The sequence below is a fragment of the Mauremys reevesii genome, linkage group 10 (genome assembly GCF_016161935.1).
Source record: "Mauremys reevesii isolate NIE-2019 linkage group 10, ASM1616193v1, whole genome shotgun sequence".
NCBI classification, from domain to species: domain Eukaryota; kingdom Metazoa; phylum Chordata; order Testudines; family Geoemydidae; genus Mauremys; species Mauremys reevesii.
Window position 1 is genome coordinate 29565584 of NC_052632.1, and position 18099 is coordinate 29583682.

At 44.5% G+C, this 18099-nt stretch overlaps 1 protein-coding gene across 7 annotated transcripts in view; it reads left to right on the forward strand.

The window, feature by feature from the left end:
- Positions 1-18099, forward strand: part of FAN1 (FANCD2 and FANCI associated nuclease 1) — a 39595-nt gene that overhangs the window by 12905 nt on the left and 8591 nt on the right. For all 7 annotated transcript variants that reach the window (XM_039493087.1, XM_039493090.1, XM_039493085.1 and 4 more), the window contains 6 exons: positions 207-402; positions 7366-7599; positions 8223-8354; positions 9555-9663; positions 11127-11246; positions 17764-17928. In XM_039493087.1, coding sequence (XP_039349021.1) covers positions 207-402; positions 7366-7599; positions 8223-8354; positions 9555-9663; positions 11127-11246; positions 17764-17928 — 956 coding nt within the window. The remainder of the gene's footprint in view (positions 1-206; positions 403-7365; positions 7600-8222; positions 8355-9554; positions 9664-11126; positions 11247-17763; positions 17929-18099) is intronic.

Here is an 18099-nt window from a genome sequence, read left to right on the forward strand (position 1 = left end):
ATGGAATTTTCCTAAGTTTCTGTTAATTATTAATCTTCATAATAAATTAAGTAAATTTCAAACTATATTTGGAAAGTTAGTTTAAATTACTAGTCCAAAGCTATTTCATATGTAGGTAGGACTTTCTACTATCTAGAAACTCTCTGTACTTCAAAGTATCATATGTAATATTGTAACTGCATAAGTATTTTTCTTTGTACCTGCAGAATCTGAATTACAAGACCTTTCTGAGGGGCTGGACTTGCTTTCTGCTCCTGAGCTAAAAACATTAGCGAAGACCTTTCACCTGAAAAACCCAAATGGTCAGAAACAGCAGCTGGTGGAGGACTTTCTCAGACTGGCAAAACAACGTTCGATCTTCAGCAGGAATCAGGCTGGTATTGGGGCAGTGATTTTGAAAAGGTACCATTTAGGCTTTTTATATAAAATCCAGTAGTTAATTCTGCAGATGAATATAAATTATTCTTGAGAAGACCATGAGTTTTAGATGCATTTTGGAAATGAAAAACATATTATATGCATTGTGAATTAAAGCATAAAGAAATGTAGTAGCTAACAATAAAATTATGACAAAAAGCATTAAGGTTTTAAGTTAACAGTGCTAGAACATGGGTCAAATACAAAATTAAAAGGGCAACCAGAGAAAAGTCTTTAGTGCTTTAACCTTTTTCTTCTTTTTAGACTTGAGCTTGGATGGCTGTGCTAAAGGGTATGGCTACATTTGCAGCTGTAGAGCGCTTTGAAGTGCAAGTGTGGTCGCGGCGCCAGCGTTGGGAGAGAGCTCTCCCAGCGCTGCAGGTACCCCACCTCCCCGTGGGGATTAGCTTACAGCGCTGGGAGCCGCGCTCCCAGCGCTGGGGCACTGTTTACACTGGTGCTTTACAGCGCTGTAACTTGCTGCGCTTGGGGGGGGTGTTTTTTCACGCCCCTGAGCGAGAAAGTTGCAGCGCTGTAAAGCGCCAGTGTAGCCCAGGCCTTAGTTTTGGCCAAACCTCAATCTTTTGAATTTTGCATTTCAAAGGACAAAACCATAGTCTATAGTAGTATGGAGTATTTCCAAGTTTCCCCAGGTCGCTTATGACATTATTTTAGCTTAATTTGTTTTCCCTTTGTAAATAATTCTTGCTGTGTTTGTGGGACTACATGAAAGTAATAAAATAAGGCTTCTGCAAACCATGGCTCAGCAGCACAAATCTGAATATCTAATCCTTCTCCTCTTACTGCTGGAACTGCATCTGTGGATTCCTTGTGAAGGCAAATACAGTTTGGTCGGTTATAAGAGTGTGTTGTTAGCCATCCACTAGCATTCCCCAAATATGTATTAGAGCAAGCAGCAAAAAATAGTGCAAGGTCCATCCCACCAGTAAAGTTCCTTTCATGTTACCTAAACAGCCCTTGGTATTTGTGATGGTTCTTGGGGTGCCCAGGACTGAGAGTCACCTTGGTACACCCTGCCTTTAGTGAGAGGGTGACTTGCTGCTGCTTAACTAGGTTTCAGCTCCCTGATGCCATCAGCCTGTTAATCTCCTCTGAGCTATGCCAGGCCTTACTTTGCCTAGCAGGTTAACAATAGGTGCACCCTAGTCCCCAAACCTCTTTGACGTATTCCCCTGTCGTGTCCTGCCCTTAACCACAGAACATTCACAGAAATGCAAAGTCTGATGTCCCCAGAGAAATAATATCCACACCAGGCTGAATGATTCAACTCAGGATCAGCTCCTTGTATAATACCAGAGCACTGGAATATATTTATAGGGAAAATAATAAGCTTATCAAAGATTTGAGATTTTAAAAAAGTGAGTACAAATAATGGAAGCAAAAGGGTTACATATAAAAGAAAATCATAACACGATTTCTAGACACTAAACAGGATAACCTTTTGTCTAAAGAAGTTATCTTACTTATCTTTTGCAGTGTTTAACCAAGCCTAGCTGAGATCCCATTTTCATGAATGTAAACATGCTGTTCATTTGCTTCCTATCCTAAGTACAGGATTAAGAGGTGTCTCATTGCTTTCCACTTATATCCCCCAAATTCACTGTCTGTCTTCAGGCACAGTAACCCCCACCCCACCACCTATCACTGGTTTTTTCCTGAGTCCCGCTTCTTCCCTGTGAATTTCACATCTCCAGGGACTTTTATGTAAATGGAGCTTCCATTGTGTTGTGTTGGTAAATCCTTAATTTACATGCCAACTGAGAGAGGTGAATCAACATCTTGTGGACAGAAAGCTGTTTGTCAACTCTGCCTTGATACAGACGTTTAGAACATGTTTTCAGTGTATATGTATATAACTCCTTGCATAGTATCTGTACAAATATTTCACATCAATATTTATGACCAGTGTGACCCTGACTTTCATTTAAGACCTCACATTGTAATCTTTGGTGAACCAGAACGTATATGGCGGGATCAGAATATTCTTGTAACTTCCTTGCCAGTTGCCATTGGGGGTCACAGAGCTGAAAAGGAGTTTTGGAATTGCCTAGTTATGGAAGGAGAATTATTATCTGAAGCAAAATGTTTTCTTGACCCCTTTCTGGAGGGGGGAGGAGAAGAAACACAAAGCTGACTTAAATTAGCTAATATACAAAGTTTCATGACCAGGAAGGTTTTGTGGTGTGTTATGGTACTTTGTGTGTGTGTGTGTGTGTGTGTGTGTGCGCACGTTAGCTATTTAGAAGCAGATTCAATCATTGTTAGCACTTTACAATATGACATTTGCTGTTCCCTCCTGTTAAATATATTTTAATGGTAGCAAAGAATAGATAGCTTTTGGCTCTGGCAAGATTTCACTTCATTTAGCCTGGAGAATAAATGAAAGTGCCACAACCTGAGGTATGGTACTTCATGTCAGTTAAAACATTGGCTACTGTGACTGATTTTGCTAATAAAATAGCTTTGTCTTCAGGAGATGCAGTTGTTTAAGTGTAACCCAGTTTTAAAATAGTGCTGTCTGCCGTTTGAAAATATTTCCCTCCCATGAGATTTCAGTTTCACTCTTTGATATTAGATACTTGAACTACATTATAATTTTGAGGAGGAGAACTTTCTTGATTGACATTTGCATACTTACTTGATTTAGGAATATGGAATCCAATAAATACAAAGAGAAGCTAAAAAAATTACTTGTTTTATCAAATGAAGTTTTCTCAGTGGTTTGGATATGCTGGTCCTATTTTACTTTAAAGAACTGTCTTAACACCTTACATTAAATCCCAATATAATGGAATGTAATAAAACTGAGGAAGAATTTATTGCCCTCAATACACAGTTTGCTGTTCTACTGCTGTGTCGTTAGGCCATATCTTGCAATGTTTCTACCCTACCTAATGTGGATATCCGTTGTTGTATGATATTTTTTTTAAGCTTTCAAGTAATTTAAGATCAATGCTTTGTCTTAAAATTTGCCAAATATTATCTGAAAATTTCACTAGATCCTTATTACCTGTCATTTTCATTTTTTTAAATTCACCACTGTTGATAAGAACTTAAAATAACACCACCCAAAACCACACAAAATAGACACAGTACTTTGTCCAACCCTAGTAATTTTACTGTGATTCTCCAGAGCTAACAAACAGAGCGCATCAACTGTCCTCTGCTCTGTACACTAAACACTGGTTGACTGGCCAAGTAATGTTGCATTGAGTTCAAGATCTGAGTCCTTCTTCTCTTCAAGGTGCTTAATGATGTGGGCTCAGGAAAGATTGCCTCAAGCTCTGGTATAAGGACGTGGGTCAATGACCCCACTATTCTGGCACAATGAAATTATCTGCCTCAAGGGCATAAAGTTTGTCTGTAGAGGAGGCCTAGTTGTCTTGGGGGCTGGTCCAAAACTGTGGATGAACACCTGCAGGATCAGCGAACCACCTCAAATGTCATCACTTTCCACTTTTTTGGACTACCTTCACTACTATAAACACACAGCACAGCTTTAATAAAATGTATTTAGAACATGCAGTCTTCCCCCTAAGAGCGGAGGAAGACAGAAGGAAGGACAGAATATCATGTAATAGATGCTAGTCATGTTGCTTAATGCGTTACTGCAGGTGGTTTGGTTATTATAGTGATGATATCAGAAACTGAACAGAATGAATTGAGAAGCACAAATTAACCAACAGTTATTAACAAATGTATTTATTGACTCTAACAATGCCTAGAGATTAAGAGCAGGGGACTAGTGAGTGGGAGACCTTGAATCTGTTCTCAGCTCTGCCATTGACTTAATATGGGAGCTAAGGAAAATTGCTGTACTTCGGAGACCTGATTTCTCATCTGACAAGACATGGTGCTGCTACCTAAGAAAATCAGTGAAGCAGAGCTGTGAGAATGTGAATCCTCAGCAATGTAGTTGGAAGTCAAAAAGATGAAGCTATCAACGCCAAGTTGCAAAATGGCCATGTTAGGGCTGTAGTAACTTGACTTTGCCAAATTTAATGGGCCAACCTCTGAAAGGCCTCTAGGAGAAGAAAAAAAATCCTGTAAGGCAACCCTGCCTAAGGAAGAATTACTTTAGTGACGAGGAAGTCACCATGGGAAGGGGTTACTTCTTTGTAGTGGATATTACCACTGTATCACAAGATCCAGTGTTAGCTTGGTCTAAAAAAACATGGGGTGGGATGGGAGGGATCTACACTGGCCAAACAATAAAGGGCAAAGATAGACCTTGGTAGTGCAAACATTTATGCATGTGAGCAGTGCCATTGAACTCAGTAGAACTGCTTATGTGATTGGCAGGACTGAGCCTGTGTTCAGAAATGGTATTTTTAAGCTTGCAAGAGGTAATCATGAACAAGGCATGGGAGTGTAAAAATATAACAATAAAATGACTAAAATAAGAACTTGAAAGCATCTTTGAGAGTTGCACTGCCTTACATTTTTTGAAACCTTCAGGAGTAAGGAATTGTGGAAACAGCATTGTTACTGTGTAATTGTGGCTGATAGCTAAAGAAATTCTGTTACAGTAACACTTGTGAGCTGGGTAGGATCTCTGGTAGCATCTATTTTAAAAGAATCAGTGTATTAAATTTATTTTCAGCAAGTTTATTTGTGCCTTCTAGACTTGCTCTCATTACTGGGAAAATCTGTAGAATCTTTTTCCGGAAGCCTTGAATCCTGAGACACAGACACCTTTAAATAGAGACAAGAAATGCCCTAGATTTTTTTGTTGTCTTCTTGCTGTTTCCATTATAGTTTCCAGTATTATTTACACGTGTCTGAGCCTTCCTTTTTCTTGATTTTCATATTATTAAGAGAGAAGGCTAAAGCTTCTATATTGTTGGGGGATGGTTTTTCCCCTTTGCGTTTCCTTCTAAAATAGCCCTTGTAATTCCCTCCTTCTCTTCCCTTCTCTCTCTCTCTCTCTGCCCCTTTTAACATATTAAGTGATATAATGCGTCTTTGTCCTTTGTATGCTTTTCTTGTCTAAATAGTTTTTGGGTGCTGCTAGGTATTAAACTATTGAAGTAAGTGGTGGTTTATGACATAGGTTTGATCCTGCATGTGAGTAGCCCTATTGAATTCACGTCTGGATTTTGCCTCTGGCACAGACCTGTACTAGAATGTTGCTTACTACAAAAGACTCCTAACATTACTTTAGTCGTACATGAAACTGCTACCTTTAAGTTCCACTGATCTGTCTTAATGCACTTTTTCTTGCATGTACATTTCTGTACAAGTTTACTCACCCAAGATTGGACTGACCTGGGTATAGGGGCGAAAGACTAATCAAACCTGCACGTCAGGACCGCTACGGACCTCCACCAGAGTTTCCTCTGGCTTTGCCCTGCCCAGGCATAGTTCACCATCTTTCGGGTGTCACCATGCATTTATACTTCCCCTTTGATTCAGTATGAGATCTTTTTTACACAGGAGCAGAGTGTGGATTTAAAATAATAGCACCTTTAGGATTATGGAGTAACTACCATTTCCATAATTGTTTAAATACTCACACTCAGGAACATCTATGATGGTCTAGCAGATAGATGTGTATTCCGACAATTGTTTACACATGAAAAATCCAAATAAAAAGAATTTAAACTGTATTCAAGAGTGTATGCAGCTACATTTCCTTTTAAGTACCATTGTATTGAAAAGAAAAATCAGTGAAATTCACAGTAATGGCCAGACTTCCATCCTTGACTACCCTTTTGTATATGTGGCATATACACGATCATATACTGATCAAGATCCTGTGATAGGAGAATTATCTACTACAGCAGGGATGGGGAACCTTTTTTCTATCAGGGGCCATTGACCCACAGGGATGGGGCTGCGGGTTGGGGTACAGGAGGAGGTTCGGGATGCGGGCTCCGGGAGAGAGTTTGGGTGTGGGAGGGGATTCTGACCTGGGGGTAGGGATTCCGGGTGTGGGCTCTGGTTGGGCGGCGCTTACCTCAGGTGGCTCCCAGTCGGTGGCGCAGCGGGGATAAGGCAGGCTCCCTGCCTGCCCTGGCTTCACACTGCCCCCCTAAGCGGCTGGCATGTCTGGCCCCTAGGCGGAGGGGCCAGCGGGCTCTGTGCGCTGTCCGCTGGTGCTGCCCCTGCAGCTCCCATTGGTCACAGTTCCTGGCCAATGGGAGCTGAAGAGCTCGTGCGGGGGGCGGGGGCAGCGCGTGGAGGTTCCCTGATCGCCCCTGCTCCTAGGGGCCGCAGGGACAGGCTGGTTGCCTCTGGGAGCTCTGCGGCGCCAACCGGATTTTTAATGGCCTGGCAACCCTGGCTTCAGCCCTGCGGGGGTGCACCGAGGCTTGGAGGTTCCAGTCTGCAGCACAGAGACTTGCTGCTGGCTGGATGAAATGAAGCAGCAGCGGGCTGGATTTGGTCTGCCCCTGCACTATAGTATCTCAGCAAAAATCGCACATTATTGTGGGGGCTGCATTTTAAATTTGATGATGATGATAATAATTAATAATGCTTTGCACTTGTTCTAAATCTTCCATATGAAAATCTCAAAGTATTTGGTAAATGTTAATGAATTAAGTCTTGCAAATCCTCAGAGAAGTGAAAGGATGTATTTTCAAAAATGGCTTCTGATTTTCAGTGCCTTCAATTTTGAGTGTTCCACTTTAGGACCCTGATTTTTGTTGACTTGACTTGTCTAAAGTTACACAGCAAATTGTTGTCAGAGAGAGACTCTTACTTTTTGTAGAGCATATATAATATATAGAGTCAGGGTATTCCACTTCACTTACCGAAATGTTATATTTGCTATGTATTAAGTCCCTATATCTGGCTTTTCATTAGAGATCACATATACTATGTAGTTTCTCAAGCTCCTTCATACTGTAGGGAAAATCAAGCTGTATAATAATTGGTTTGGAAGTAAATTACATCTGGATAAACATTTTGCTTGGCTTCTAGGGCTAAGGACCTTTCTGGGAAGTCTGTCAGGGTCTGTAAAGGCCCCCGAGCAGTATTTTCTCGAGTTTTACTGCTGTTCTCACTGACTGATTCAATGGAGGATGAGGAAGCAGCTAGTGGTGGCCAAGGCCAGCTTTCCACCTTGCTTATGGTAAACATGGGTCGTATGGTGTTTCCCAGTTACACGGCAAATAGGAAAACAGCAATCTTCCAGGACAGAGAAGATCTCATCAGGTAGGAGGAACTTTGGCTATCTGGAAACTGATTTGTGGAGACAGCATGTGAAATACAGCAATGACACCCATGTGTTTATTTCTAGATAATCGCTATTATTACCTATATACCATGTCATCTTACCTGTGCTATTGCCATAAATTGTAGGGCAAATAGAAGACCAGAAGAAAACACACAACAGTATATTTGTGGTCGGTTAATATAGCGTCTACTAAGAACCCTCCCAAATTTTGTAATGCTTGGTGGCCTTACGTTCTGAACCAGAGTAGCTTACCTCATTGCTTCCTGGTCATCTACTGATGAATGCTGCACATTTAAATTGCAGTGCCTGCTGTTAGAATGAATTCCTAGAGCAATGGGAAGATGATATAAATGTTTTATACTAGAGAAAACATTTTAAACTTAATGCACCCTGATGTATACTCCAGTCACTTCAGAAGATTACTCCAGGAATAAAGTTGGCCTTGTGGATTTTTTTATTTTTTTAAAATGCCTTGGGAGATGCGGGTGGGAGGCAAATCAGATAACATTGTATAAAGGGAATGAGTTATTTTTAACTGTAAACTCTCTTTGCACCTGCTATTTATTTTTGTATTTGTGGTTTGGGTTTTTTTGTTTGCTAGATATGCAACAGCTGCTCATTTGTCAAATGATGTAGCCACTGCAATGGCTAATGGGAACTGGACAGAAGCTAAATATCTCTATATGTGTGCAAAAGAAACCTGGCATGAACTGAAAAATCATCCTTCCTTGAGGTACTAAAGCAGAAATGCATGTCGAAATTCACATGCAACTAGCAGATACATGATCTCATTTTTGATGCAGCTCCTATTGAAGGAGGCTTGTATTCTTGTGTTCTAACCGGAGCCTGTTGAATTCAGCAGTTTCACTGTTCTTAAAAGCTTTGAACTTCCTGCTTTATTTGTTTAGCTTTTAAATGGTTTAAATTGGAGAGACTTTTTGTGTAAAAGTGTAGAGTGAATTGGTAAACAAAGATAAAGCGCTGAAACAGCTCCGTATTCTACATGCCAAAATGAAGGAGAACAAGAATCTATTATTCACTTGTCTTAGTTTGTGTTTATGGCTGCTAGACAAACAGCAATCAGCAGAATTTAAAATTCACAAAGAACAAAGTAATGTTGTAAAGGTTATGGGAAAACATATTGGTTATTCATCTGCTGAAATTTCCAAGTTGGTGTTATTCAGGAAGAATTACTAAAGATCTGAGAACTGAACATACGTATTTTGTTGTTCAAGTATCCTTTATCAGGTTTCATTTTAATTATTTGTCTGCTAGCTTGATGATATCTTGAAAACCATAGCCCTGTGTTTGCCATCATATTCATTCTCATGGCAACTGACTTAACCTCATATTCATGGAGGGTCGTTTGGGGGCTTGATCTTTCTCCTGTTGAAGACAGTGGCAAAACTTCCCTTCAGTGAGACTAATATTATGCCCTTGAATAGTGTATGCCATCAAAAAAAGATGGCTAATATCTGTAAGTTAAATAAATTTGTTAGGGCAGGAAAGGCTGTTTCAGCCTGTGGCCTTTTGTCCAGCTGTTTGTCTGCTAGCTGATCTTCTGTCTTGGTAGAGAACACCTGTAAGTAAAAAAACAAAAACAATAAATAAATTAAAGATGGTGGAACTCAATTTTCTTTTAACTGACCTATGATATGTGAATCTTTAGTTTCACTAGTTGTGAACCAAAAGACATGGCTGCAAAAATATTAATATTAAACCATTGTGCCAGCCACCTTAATTCTGTCACTTGCGAACTTTGGAGTGGCAGACTTTGCAACCTTGATGATCTTTTTACTGCATTTTTATATATACTTAATGTTGTTTTGTTTTTATAAGTACTTAACTATTTGTGTGCTTTGTAAGAAAGAGTCTGAATGATTTGATAGTCATTCCTATTTAAATGATCTCTGATGCGTTCTTTTTTTTAAAGATGCCATAGAGACTTACCTGAGTATCTGCGACATTTTACAGTTGGGTGGATGTATACAAGGATCCTCTCTCGAGGGGTTGAAATACTGCAGAGACTTCATATGTATGAGGTAAAGCAGTGGTGCAAGACAGTGGTTCATTTTTAATTGCTAATATTTCTGTAATGAAATTACTATAGCTGTCTCTCAGATAGAAAATCCTTACATTTTCCTTGGGTGGCAGTCTTAGTACATTATAGTATAGTGTCAGACCTCATTAATGATACAGTTCACAGGAATATTGTAAAAAGGTTTGACATTGCAATAGTCAATGAAGTTTTTATCTGTTGTGTAGCTTTAGAGATGATAGGATCTGGTGCAGCTTTGCTTAAAAGTAACCTGTGAAGAAAAAAACAGTGTGCCATTTTTCTTCCTGCACTAGGATCCAGGAAGGCCTGGAAGGGTTTTTTTGTTTTTTTTCCAACATTTTTTTTTCTCGCTTTTTTCCCCTTAAAAATAAATAAATATACCTATCTCATAGAACTGGAAGGGACCCCAAAAGGTCATCGAGTCCACCCCTTGCCTTCACTAGCAGGACCAGTACTGATTTTTGCCCCAGATCCCTAAGTGGCCCCCTCAAGGATTGAGCTCACAACCCTGGGTTTAGCAGGCCAATGCTCAAACCACTGAGCTATCCCTCCCACTGATATACAGAAAACTGGATGGAGTAGCCATGTGGTGTTGTGTCCATGGCCCATTGGTGATGAAGGATCAAGCATGCCTGAAGCAAGCTAGTGAATTTCTAGAATCATTGGAAGTAGAGCACATCTTTCAACCATACTATCAAAATAAGTGGCCCCCCTCAAGGGGGGGACTCTCAACCCTGAGTTTAGCAGGCTAGTGCTCAAACCATTGAGCTATCCTTCCACCCTCTTGCATAACATTAGGTTTTGACTTCCCTGTTGTAGCTGGAAGATTCTGGAAGGCTGTGCAAGATGCACTTGCAGATTATTATATGGCAAGAGTCTAACACTGAGGGATTGTTATTTATACTGTTTAAAGATATCTTCTTTTCTCTGGATTTTGTTAACACCTTGTAAAGCCAAACTCTTGGGTGGGGTGGCAGGGGAGAAGCTGACTCTGAAATGCTCTGTCTCTTCAGTTGAGGACTAAGAATCTCCAGCTTAAGAGGTTCCTGCCAGGGAACATGACTTTATAATATAAGAAAGAAAAACACTAAGAAAACCTCTTTAACCAAAAAACAAGCCGGCAATTTTCAGGCCTTCTTTGTATATCATAATGAAACAAAAAGGGGGAAAAGCATTTTCCTCTGTGCAATTGACCTGTATGTCTAAATGACTCTCTATATGTTCATAGGAGCTGGTATAGAAAGGGATGTTAAAGGGTAAAAAGGACTTGAGCTGGAAATTGCTGAGAGTTAAAGTAGCCAGTGTAGGGGAGGAGGGAAGACACTTGGAAGGGTAATACTACTGTGTTACTACAAAACTATGGGCAATGTAGCTGGCTTAATTGTATAATGATATTTCAGCTTGCTTTCCTGTGTCATCTAATAGAAGAGTTTTGCATTGCTGTAGGAGGCTGTGGAAGAACTGCAGTATCTTTTGTCTCAGGAAGTGTATTGTACAGACAGCAGAGGACGATGGTGGGATCGACTGGCTTTGAATTTACACCAACACTTGAAACGCAATGAGCAGGTATCCTCTATCTGCATGCTCTACTGCTGGAGAACAGTACTAGCTAGGTGTTAAAAACACTGCTTGTATTTTATATGAGCAGGAGTGCTGGGAAGACACTGTAAGAGGCTAAGGCTTGGTCTACACTACATACTTCTGTATAACTATATTCTTCAGTGTGGAAAAACCAAATCCCTGAGCAGCGTAGTTATACCATCCTTAACCTCCCATGTAGATGGCGCTGTCAGTGGGAGAGCAGAGGTGGAGTTATTAAGGCATTGGGAGAGCTCTCTCCCATCGGCTTAGATGTCCTCACCAGATGTGCTACAGTGGCACAGCTGCACTGGTGCAGATGAGCTGATGTAAATTTGTAGTCTAGAGCTGCCATCAGCACTTTGTATGGATCTGTTCCCAAGGGTAGTTGATAGGCTTCTCTTGTGAAATAGGACTTGTCTTTGGGTATGTCTACACTACAGCATAAGAACAGGCTCAAGCCAAATGACCCTGGCATCTGCACTGCCATTGTGCTAACCCAGGGTTCCAGGACCTTGCAGGGTTGGTGGGTCTGAGTTCGAGTTAAGCTGGTACCTGGGATCCGAGTCCTGTTGCTTTGCAGTGTAGATGCAGCCCCGCTTGACTCGGGTCTTAGGATTCAGCCAGAAGTATCCCACAATTTCATGGGACTGCTTCCTTAATCCTCGCTATCCTAACAATCAGCAATCCACTCAATTGAAAAAGGAAGCCCCCCCTCCCTCCCCTTAGCAAAGGGTAGCAGCTCAGGTCAATGTTTACCCATTCTCTTCTGATCACCAATCTGCAAGCACATTATCAGAGACCCTCCTGGGTTTGCAGTGGAGAGTGAACCGATCAAGCTTTTTGCAAAGCCCGCTGCTTCCTAGTGTTGTGTAAGGTGGGTAATAAAGTTTTCCCACAGTACACCATGGTCCTAGGGCTAGAGCAGCGACATTTGACTTGGGGGGTGCTGGGGACTGGGATATGGTTGTTTTGATTCACATCTGCACACTCTAGTGTTGACTCCAGAGCTCTAGGTTCAAGCACAGGTTAGAAGTGTCTTAACATAGGGTTAAAATACATGGGTCAGCTGACTCAAGTCACTAACTCTGGGCTTACATTGCAGTGCAGACATACCATTTGAGGCTTGGTGAGGGATGAACAGATTCATATTTGGTCAGCATCGTTTTTCTATCACTTTGGAGAATTTCTCCTAGCTCAGGGATTGTATGTAGTTGCCAGTCAAGTGCCTGCTCAGCCAGTCTGCTTCATTGTCCACAGGGAGGCAGGGAGAGCTTTTTTAGAGGAGAGCTCTCCTTCTGGATCCTCATCAGTGTTTAGGAGTATTCCTGTTAAAATCCCTGCCCCTGTGCTGAGGAGAGGCAGCTGGAAAGGAGGCCTCTTTAGCTCCTCCTCAGGCAAGGAGCTATGGCGGGAGCTGTTAGATAGACTGTTCCTGATGGGAAGCAAGGGTAGCTTTTACCCTCAGGGATGCCTTATTTCCTTTCCCTGTAAGTGTGCCAGGCCACTTATCCATGTGCTTTCACTCGCTGGAGGAATTGTGGCTTTTTGGAGAGGTTGTGGGAGATAAGTGCCATCATGCCAATCTGCCTTGTAGATGGACCATGGGCTGTGAAGAAGCATGGCAGAGTCCTGAGGTGCCAGGAGAAGCAATCTCACAAACTGAATGAAAACTGTTTGGCCTGGTATGTTGCCTAGTGTGCTGCCCCACAATCGGGCCTGCATTGGACAACCCAAAGAATAGTGGGCTCAGTGCTCTGAACACATAGTAGAAATGATATGAGAAGAGTGTGATCAATAGATAGTAAACTTACTATTACCTGAAAAATGGCTCACCAAAGGGTTAAATCCAGCAAAGCCCAGAGAGAACTGGCCTTGTTACTTGCTGCTCCGTGAGGGGCAGAACTTCTGGCAAGTAGAAGCCAGGAGTAACCCAGTATTGCTCTTTAGCTATGTCTACACTATACAGCAGCTGGGAATGTGCCTCCCAACTCAGGGAGACAGACTTCTGCTAGTTTGGCTTGAGCTAGAGCACTAAAAAGAGCAGTGTAGCTGTTGTGGCACTGGCTGAGGTTCAGGCTAGCTCCCTGAGCTTGGACCCACCTGATCTCCTGGGCCTGAGAATGGCTGGCCTATGAGTCTCCGCTGATGCCACAACCTCTACACAACGCTCCCAGCTGCAGCGTAGACATACCCTCTGTGCCCTCCTAGTGGCTAGACTATGTACAGAGGTTTGATTTTTGCTACCGCTTTTGAGTTAATTGACCTGGTTCGTTAGCTCACATAAGTAGAGACTCCTGCTTTTAGATATAGGGGTCCCAGATTAACTCCCCACAAACAGCTCTTCTGGGGCAACATTGCCCATGCCTTAGCCTTAGAGTTCCCATGCCACAACTCCAAACTGCACCCAAAATCCATGTAGAGAAAGCACAGCCCATCAGTCTCAGACTGAGTGAGAAGTTAGGCTCCAGAATAAGGCATTGTAAAGGACATGTGGTGGGCCATGTTTATCCTGCTGTGTGGAACTCTGGAGCCTGTATTGGAAGTACATCGGGGAGGGATTTGCTCCACTTTTGCCTGACAACCTTGCCCCTCCATGGGATGAGTTTATAAAAGCAAATTAATTGTGCAGTGGGTAAACTTGCCAGTCTCTAGCTGCCTGATAGAATTCAGGCTTTCAGAGACACCGTGTCCATGGAGACCAGTCCTTGGGTTTCTAAGTGATTAGTTGGCAGGTGGCCAAGGGGGGGAGATGTAACAGCTTGGGAATGGCATAGCATGTTTGGATGTAATGATTATATAAGGCTTTATAGAGGCACTTTTAGGCAGACATTTGCGGCAGACTCTGGTGGAACCAGTGGCACCAATCTGCAGGTCTGGGTCTGCCTTTCACCTCCACTCACTTTCAGTAAGCAGGTGCTGCTATTGGTGCATGAGACATCACTGTGATAAAGCAGCCAGCAGCAGAAGTCTGTGTGCTCCAAATTTTGTGGCTCAGCACCCTAAGGCTATGTCTGCATTTACGGTGGGGTGTAGAATACATACACTGCACCCTCCCCCAGCAACAATATACATAGAGTGTAGATGGTGAGGCACTGCTGTGGCGAGTAAAGACACCCCATAACCTTAAGGTATGTACCCTACATGGCTCTCTGTATTCCCAAGCAGCACCTCCTCGCCTACACTGTTTTTAGCAGTGTAGTGTCCTGCTGCCTCTCCCCACTGATAGGAGTGGGAAAGGCTCTGACAAGGGGAGGCAGTGGAGAAAGGATTTGCAGCTCCCTGCTGTGAGAGCCTTTCCCTGCTGCCCTCCTCCCCCTGCCAGAGATTCTGGCTAATGTGTCTAGCTACACACTGCAGCATGGATGCAGCCTGCTGTTCACTGCAGCATGTAGCTACACATACCCTACATGCCGCCACCAGTGTAGACAAAGTCTGAGTGTGACCCCGTTGCCCATCTCCTACCCCATCTGCACCAGCCCACTCAGAGCTGGTGCAGAATCTCTCCCTCTGGTTTCCAGATGGAGCTGAGACGCTGGCTGCAGCTGCCTGGCAACTGATCTGTTGTTGTTTGTGTTAGAGTTGCTCCTACAAGTCCTAACTTTCATCAGTGCCCAGTTGTGCTAGGCACTGTATATACACATAGTAAGAGAGAGTCTCTGCCCTGCATAGTTTACAGTTTAAATAATATAAGACAATAGAAGGTGGGAGAAAGGAAGCATTATCGTTCCCATTTTACAGACGAGAACTGAATGAGGCTTAGAAATATGAAGTACCTTGCCAATGGTCACACAAAAAGTCTGTGGCAGAGCCAAGTTCTCCCAAGTCTCAATTTAGTGCCTTAATCCTCAGACCATCTTTCCATTTGTAAGACTGAAGTAGTGCAGAGGGCCAGGGCCGGATTAACTTTTTGTGGGCCTGGCGCCAAACATATTTGTGGGCCCCCATGGGGCAAGGTGCCGGGGTTGAGGGCGGGATGGTCAGTCTCCAGAGGGAAGGGTGGGCTGTGGGCAATGAGGCACAGCACGGCAGGAGCAGCCCCACTCTGTGCAGCCCAGCAGGAGGGCACTGTTTACAAACCTGCAGCTGCCAGATGCACACTGGCCTGCCCAGCCCTGTGCTGCCAGCATGCCCCTTCCCCTTGAGGGCAGGCCCGCACCACACTGCCCCCCTGCCCAGTGCCCCACCCTTATGCCCAGCTCCCCCTCGCCCAGAGACCTCCCCAACTGGCCTCCCACCACAACCGCACAGCACCCTGCACATCACACCACTCACCCAGAGCCCCCTGCCCATAGACCTCCCCGCTGCCCACCACCTTCCTCACAGTCCCACCGTCACAGCTGCACAGCACCCCATACTCCTGAGGGGATTGGCACCAAAAAAATAAAAATTCTGTGCATAATATTTTAAAATTCTGCAAATTTTATTTGTCAATAAATAAATGTGGAGGCTCCAACATGGCAGTGGGGAGCACAGGCCACTGGTTGCATGAAGATGGAAGATTACCCTGCAGCCTCCCCCTCCCACCCCGGGGCAGGGACTCGGCAGTGAGGCTGCACCTGACCCTGACACAGTGCAAGGGCCAGGCCTGCTCCAGAAACTCCCTGGGGCCCTTTGCCAGGTGCATCAGGTGTGGGTGAGCAGGCTCAGCCGGGCAGCAGGATCCAAGTGCAGAAGGACTTAATGTGGGGGGATCCAGGTGGGGGTAAGAGAGTTCTCTGTGGGGCAGTCTGGGTGCGGTTGGCTCCGTCAGGGATCTGGATGCACAGAAGCTCTTTGAGGGGTTCCAGGTTCAGGGGCAATGGGACTCTGCAGGGGATCCAGATGAAGGTGTTTGGGGCTCAGCAGGGGGGTCTAGGTGCAGGGGAGGTGGGGTTCATTGGGTGGGGGTCCAGGTGCAGGTGGTTGGGGCTCCGTGGGGAGGGTGTCTGGGGGGGGGCTCATCGGGTTGGTACAGATGCAGGGGAGGTGGGGCTTGTCAGAGTGAGGGTTTGATGGGCCTGCTTAACAGGGGAGCCCCAGCTTCTGCCAACGGGATGCTGCATGCTGGGCTCCAGCTTCCCCCTGCCCCTGCTTTCCCCATCCCATGCCCCTTCCCCACTGCTTCATCTCTTCCTCATCCCCCGCCCTTGCTTCCTCCATTCCTTTCTCTTCCCCTTCGCCACTGCTCCATCTCCTCCCCATCCAACCCCCTTCCTTCCCCACTGCCTCTTTCCCGCTGCCCCCACTTCCCCTGTCCCCTTCTCTTCCCCATCCCATGCCCCTTCCCCATGGCTCCATCTCCTCTCTAGGCTTGGGGGCAAGGGGAAACCGCCCCCTACCATGAGCTGGCGGAGCAGAGCGGGTTGGAGCCAGGTCGCTCCACTTCCTGCTGCCCGGTGATTGCAGGGCGGGCCTGACCCTGCACTTAGGGGGTGGCGGGAAGTAGAGTGACCCGGCCCCAGCCTGCTCCGCTCCCCTGGCTCCCGGACATTGGGGCAGGGGGGAACTGCACTCACCAGCGACATGGCTGGGAGCGGGCTGGGGCTGGGTTGCTCCACTTCCCGCTGCCTGGTGAGTGCAGCATGTGCCTGACCCCTGCTGCAGTCCCCCATAGGGAAGGGGCGGGGCTGGGGCAGAGCAGGGATGGGAAGAGGCGGGGGCAGAGCAGGGGCAGGAGCAGCTTTCCTGTCCGGCTCAGCCGGCTGGGGGATCGGGCTGGCCGGGGCCTCTTGTGACTCTGGGCCTGGCGCCATGATAAACCCGGTACTGCAGAGGGCCTATGCTGGGCTCAGTTTTACCCTCCATATATTTGCACCAAGAGCTAGCAAACCTGTTCTTGAATTAAACTGCTGTTAAAGTAGCTGGGTGGCCTTGTTGAAAAATTGGCCCCAATTAACTGGCTGCTACTACCAGAGAGCAATGCTGGGAATCAAGACTTAGATGCATTAAATCCTGTGTGTTCAGTGGCATCCTCCTCTTCGTTCCTGCATGCCATTTACTCTGAATGGATTACTTTGATCCTCTCCAGGTCTTTGTTTGCTTAACTGGTACATTTAAGTGCATTGCAGTGGTTTAGGGTAGTGGGGGAAAGCCTGGCCACATTTTTTCTTGGTCAAAAGTATGTGGCATGAGGATTTTTAGTTTAGTTTTTTTAATCAAGTATCAGACACTTTAAATATTTCATTTGAATCACATCCATTTACGGAATAGAAGTTATCATTTCCAAGTACTCTTTGGGGAAGATTTTAGTTTTGGGTTTCACTGGTGTAAATGGGGAGTAACTCTCAGATTCCGATCCCAGTAGCACTAAGCTCTGTCTTCTGCTATTTCACTGGTGCAAAATATCACTTTAAAAGGAGTTTCTTCAGAGTAAGAATAAGAAAAGAAATAGATTCCCGTTTAACACCATTCGTTATTCTCTGTTGCTTTCCTTTTTTGTGCTCTTTAAATCAGGTTCAGGCTCAGTAGAAATAGATTCACATATTCTTCCCAGGTCATTACCTAAGTTGTTCTTGGTTCCTAGGCTATTGAGTGCATTAGAAAAGGGCTGTCAGATCCATTTGTGCGCACAGGCCATCGACTCTCTCTCTACCAGCGTGCACTGCGATTGAAAGACTCACCAAGCTGCAAGAAGTTCAGGAGCCTCTTTCAGGGGCTGCCTGTCATAACTCTGGAAGATGTTACACATGTGAGTAAAGTGTTACTGGTTCCTGAGGACCTAACAATTCCAGCTGTCTTTTCCTTCTGACTGGGATAGTAATCCTGAAAACTGGGTGTATGTGTGTATACTTCCCTGTATTTGTATTATATACTCTGTAACACAATGGGCCCAACTCTCAACTGGTGTAAATCAGCAGAG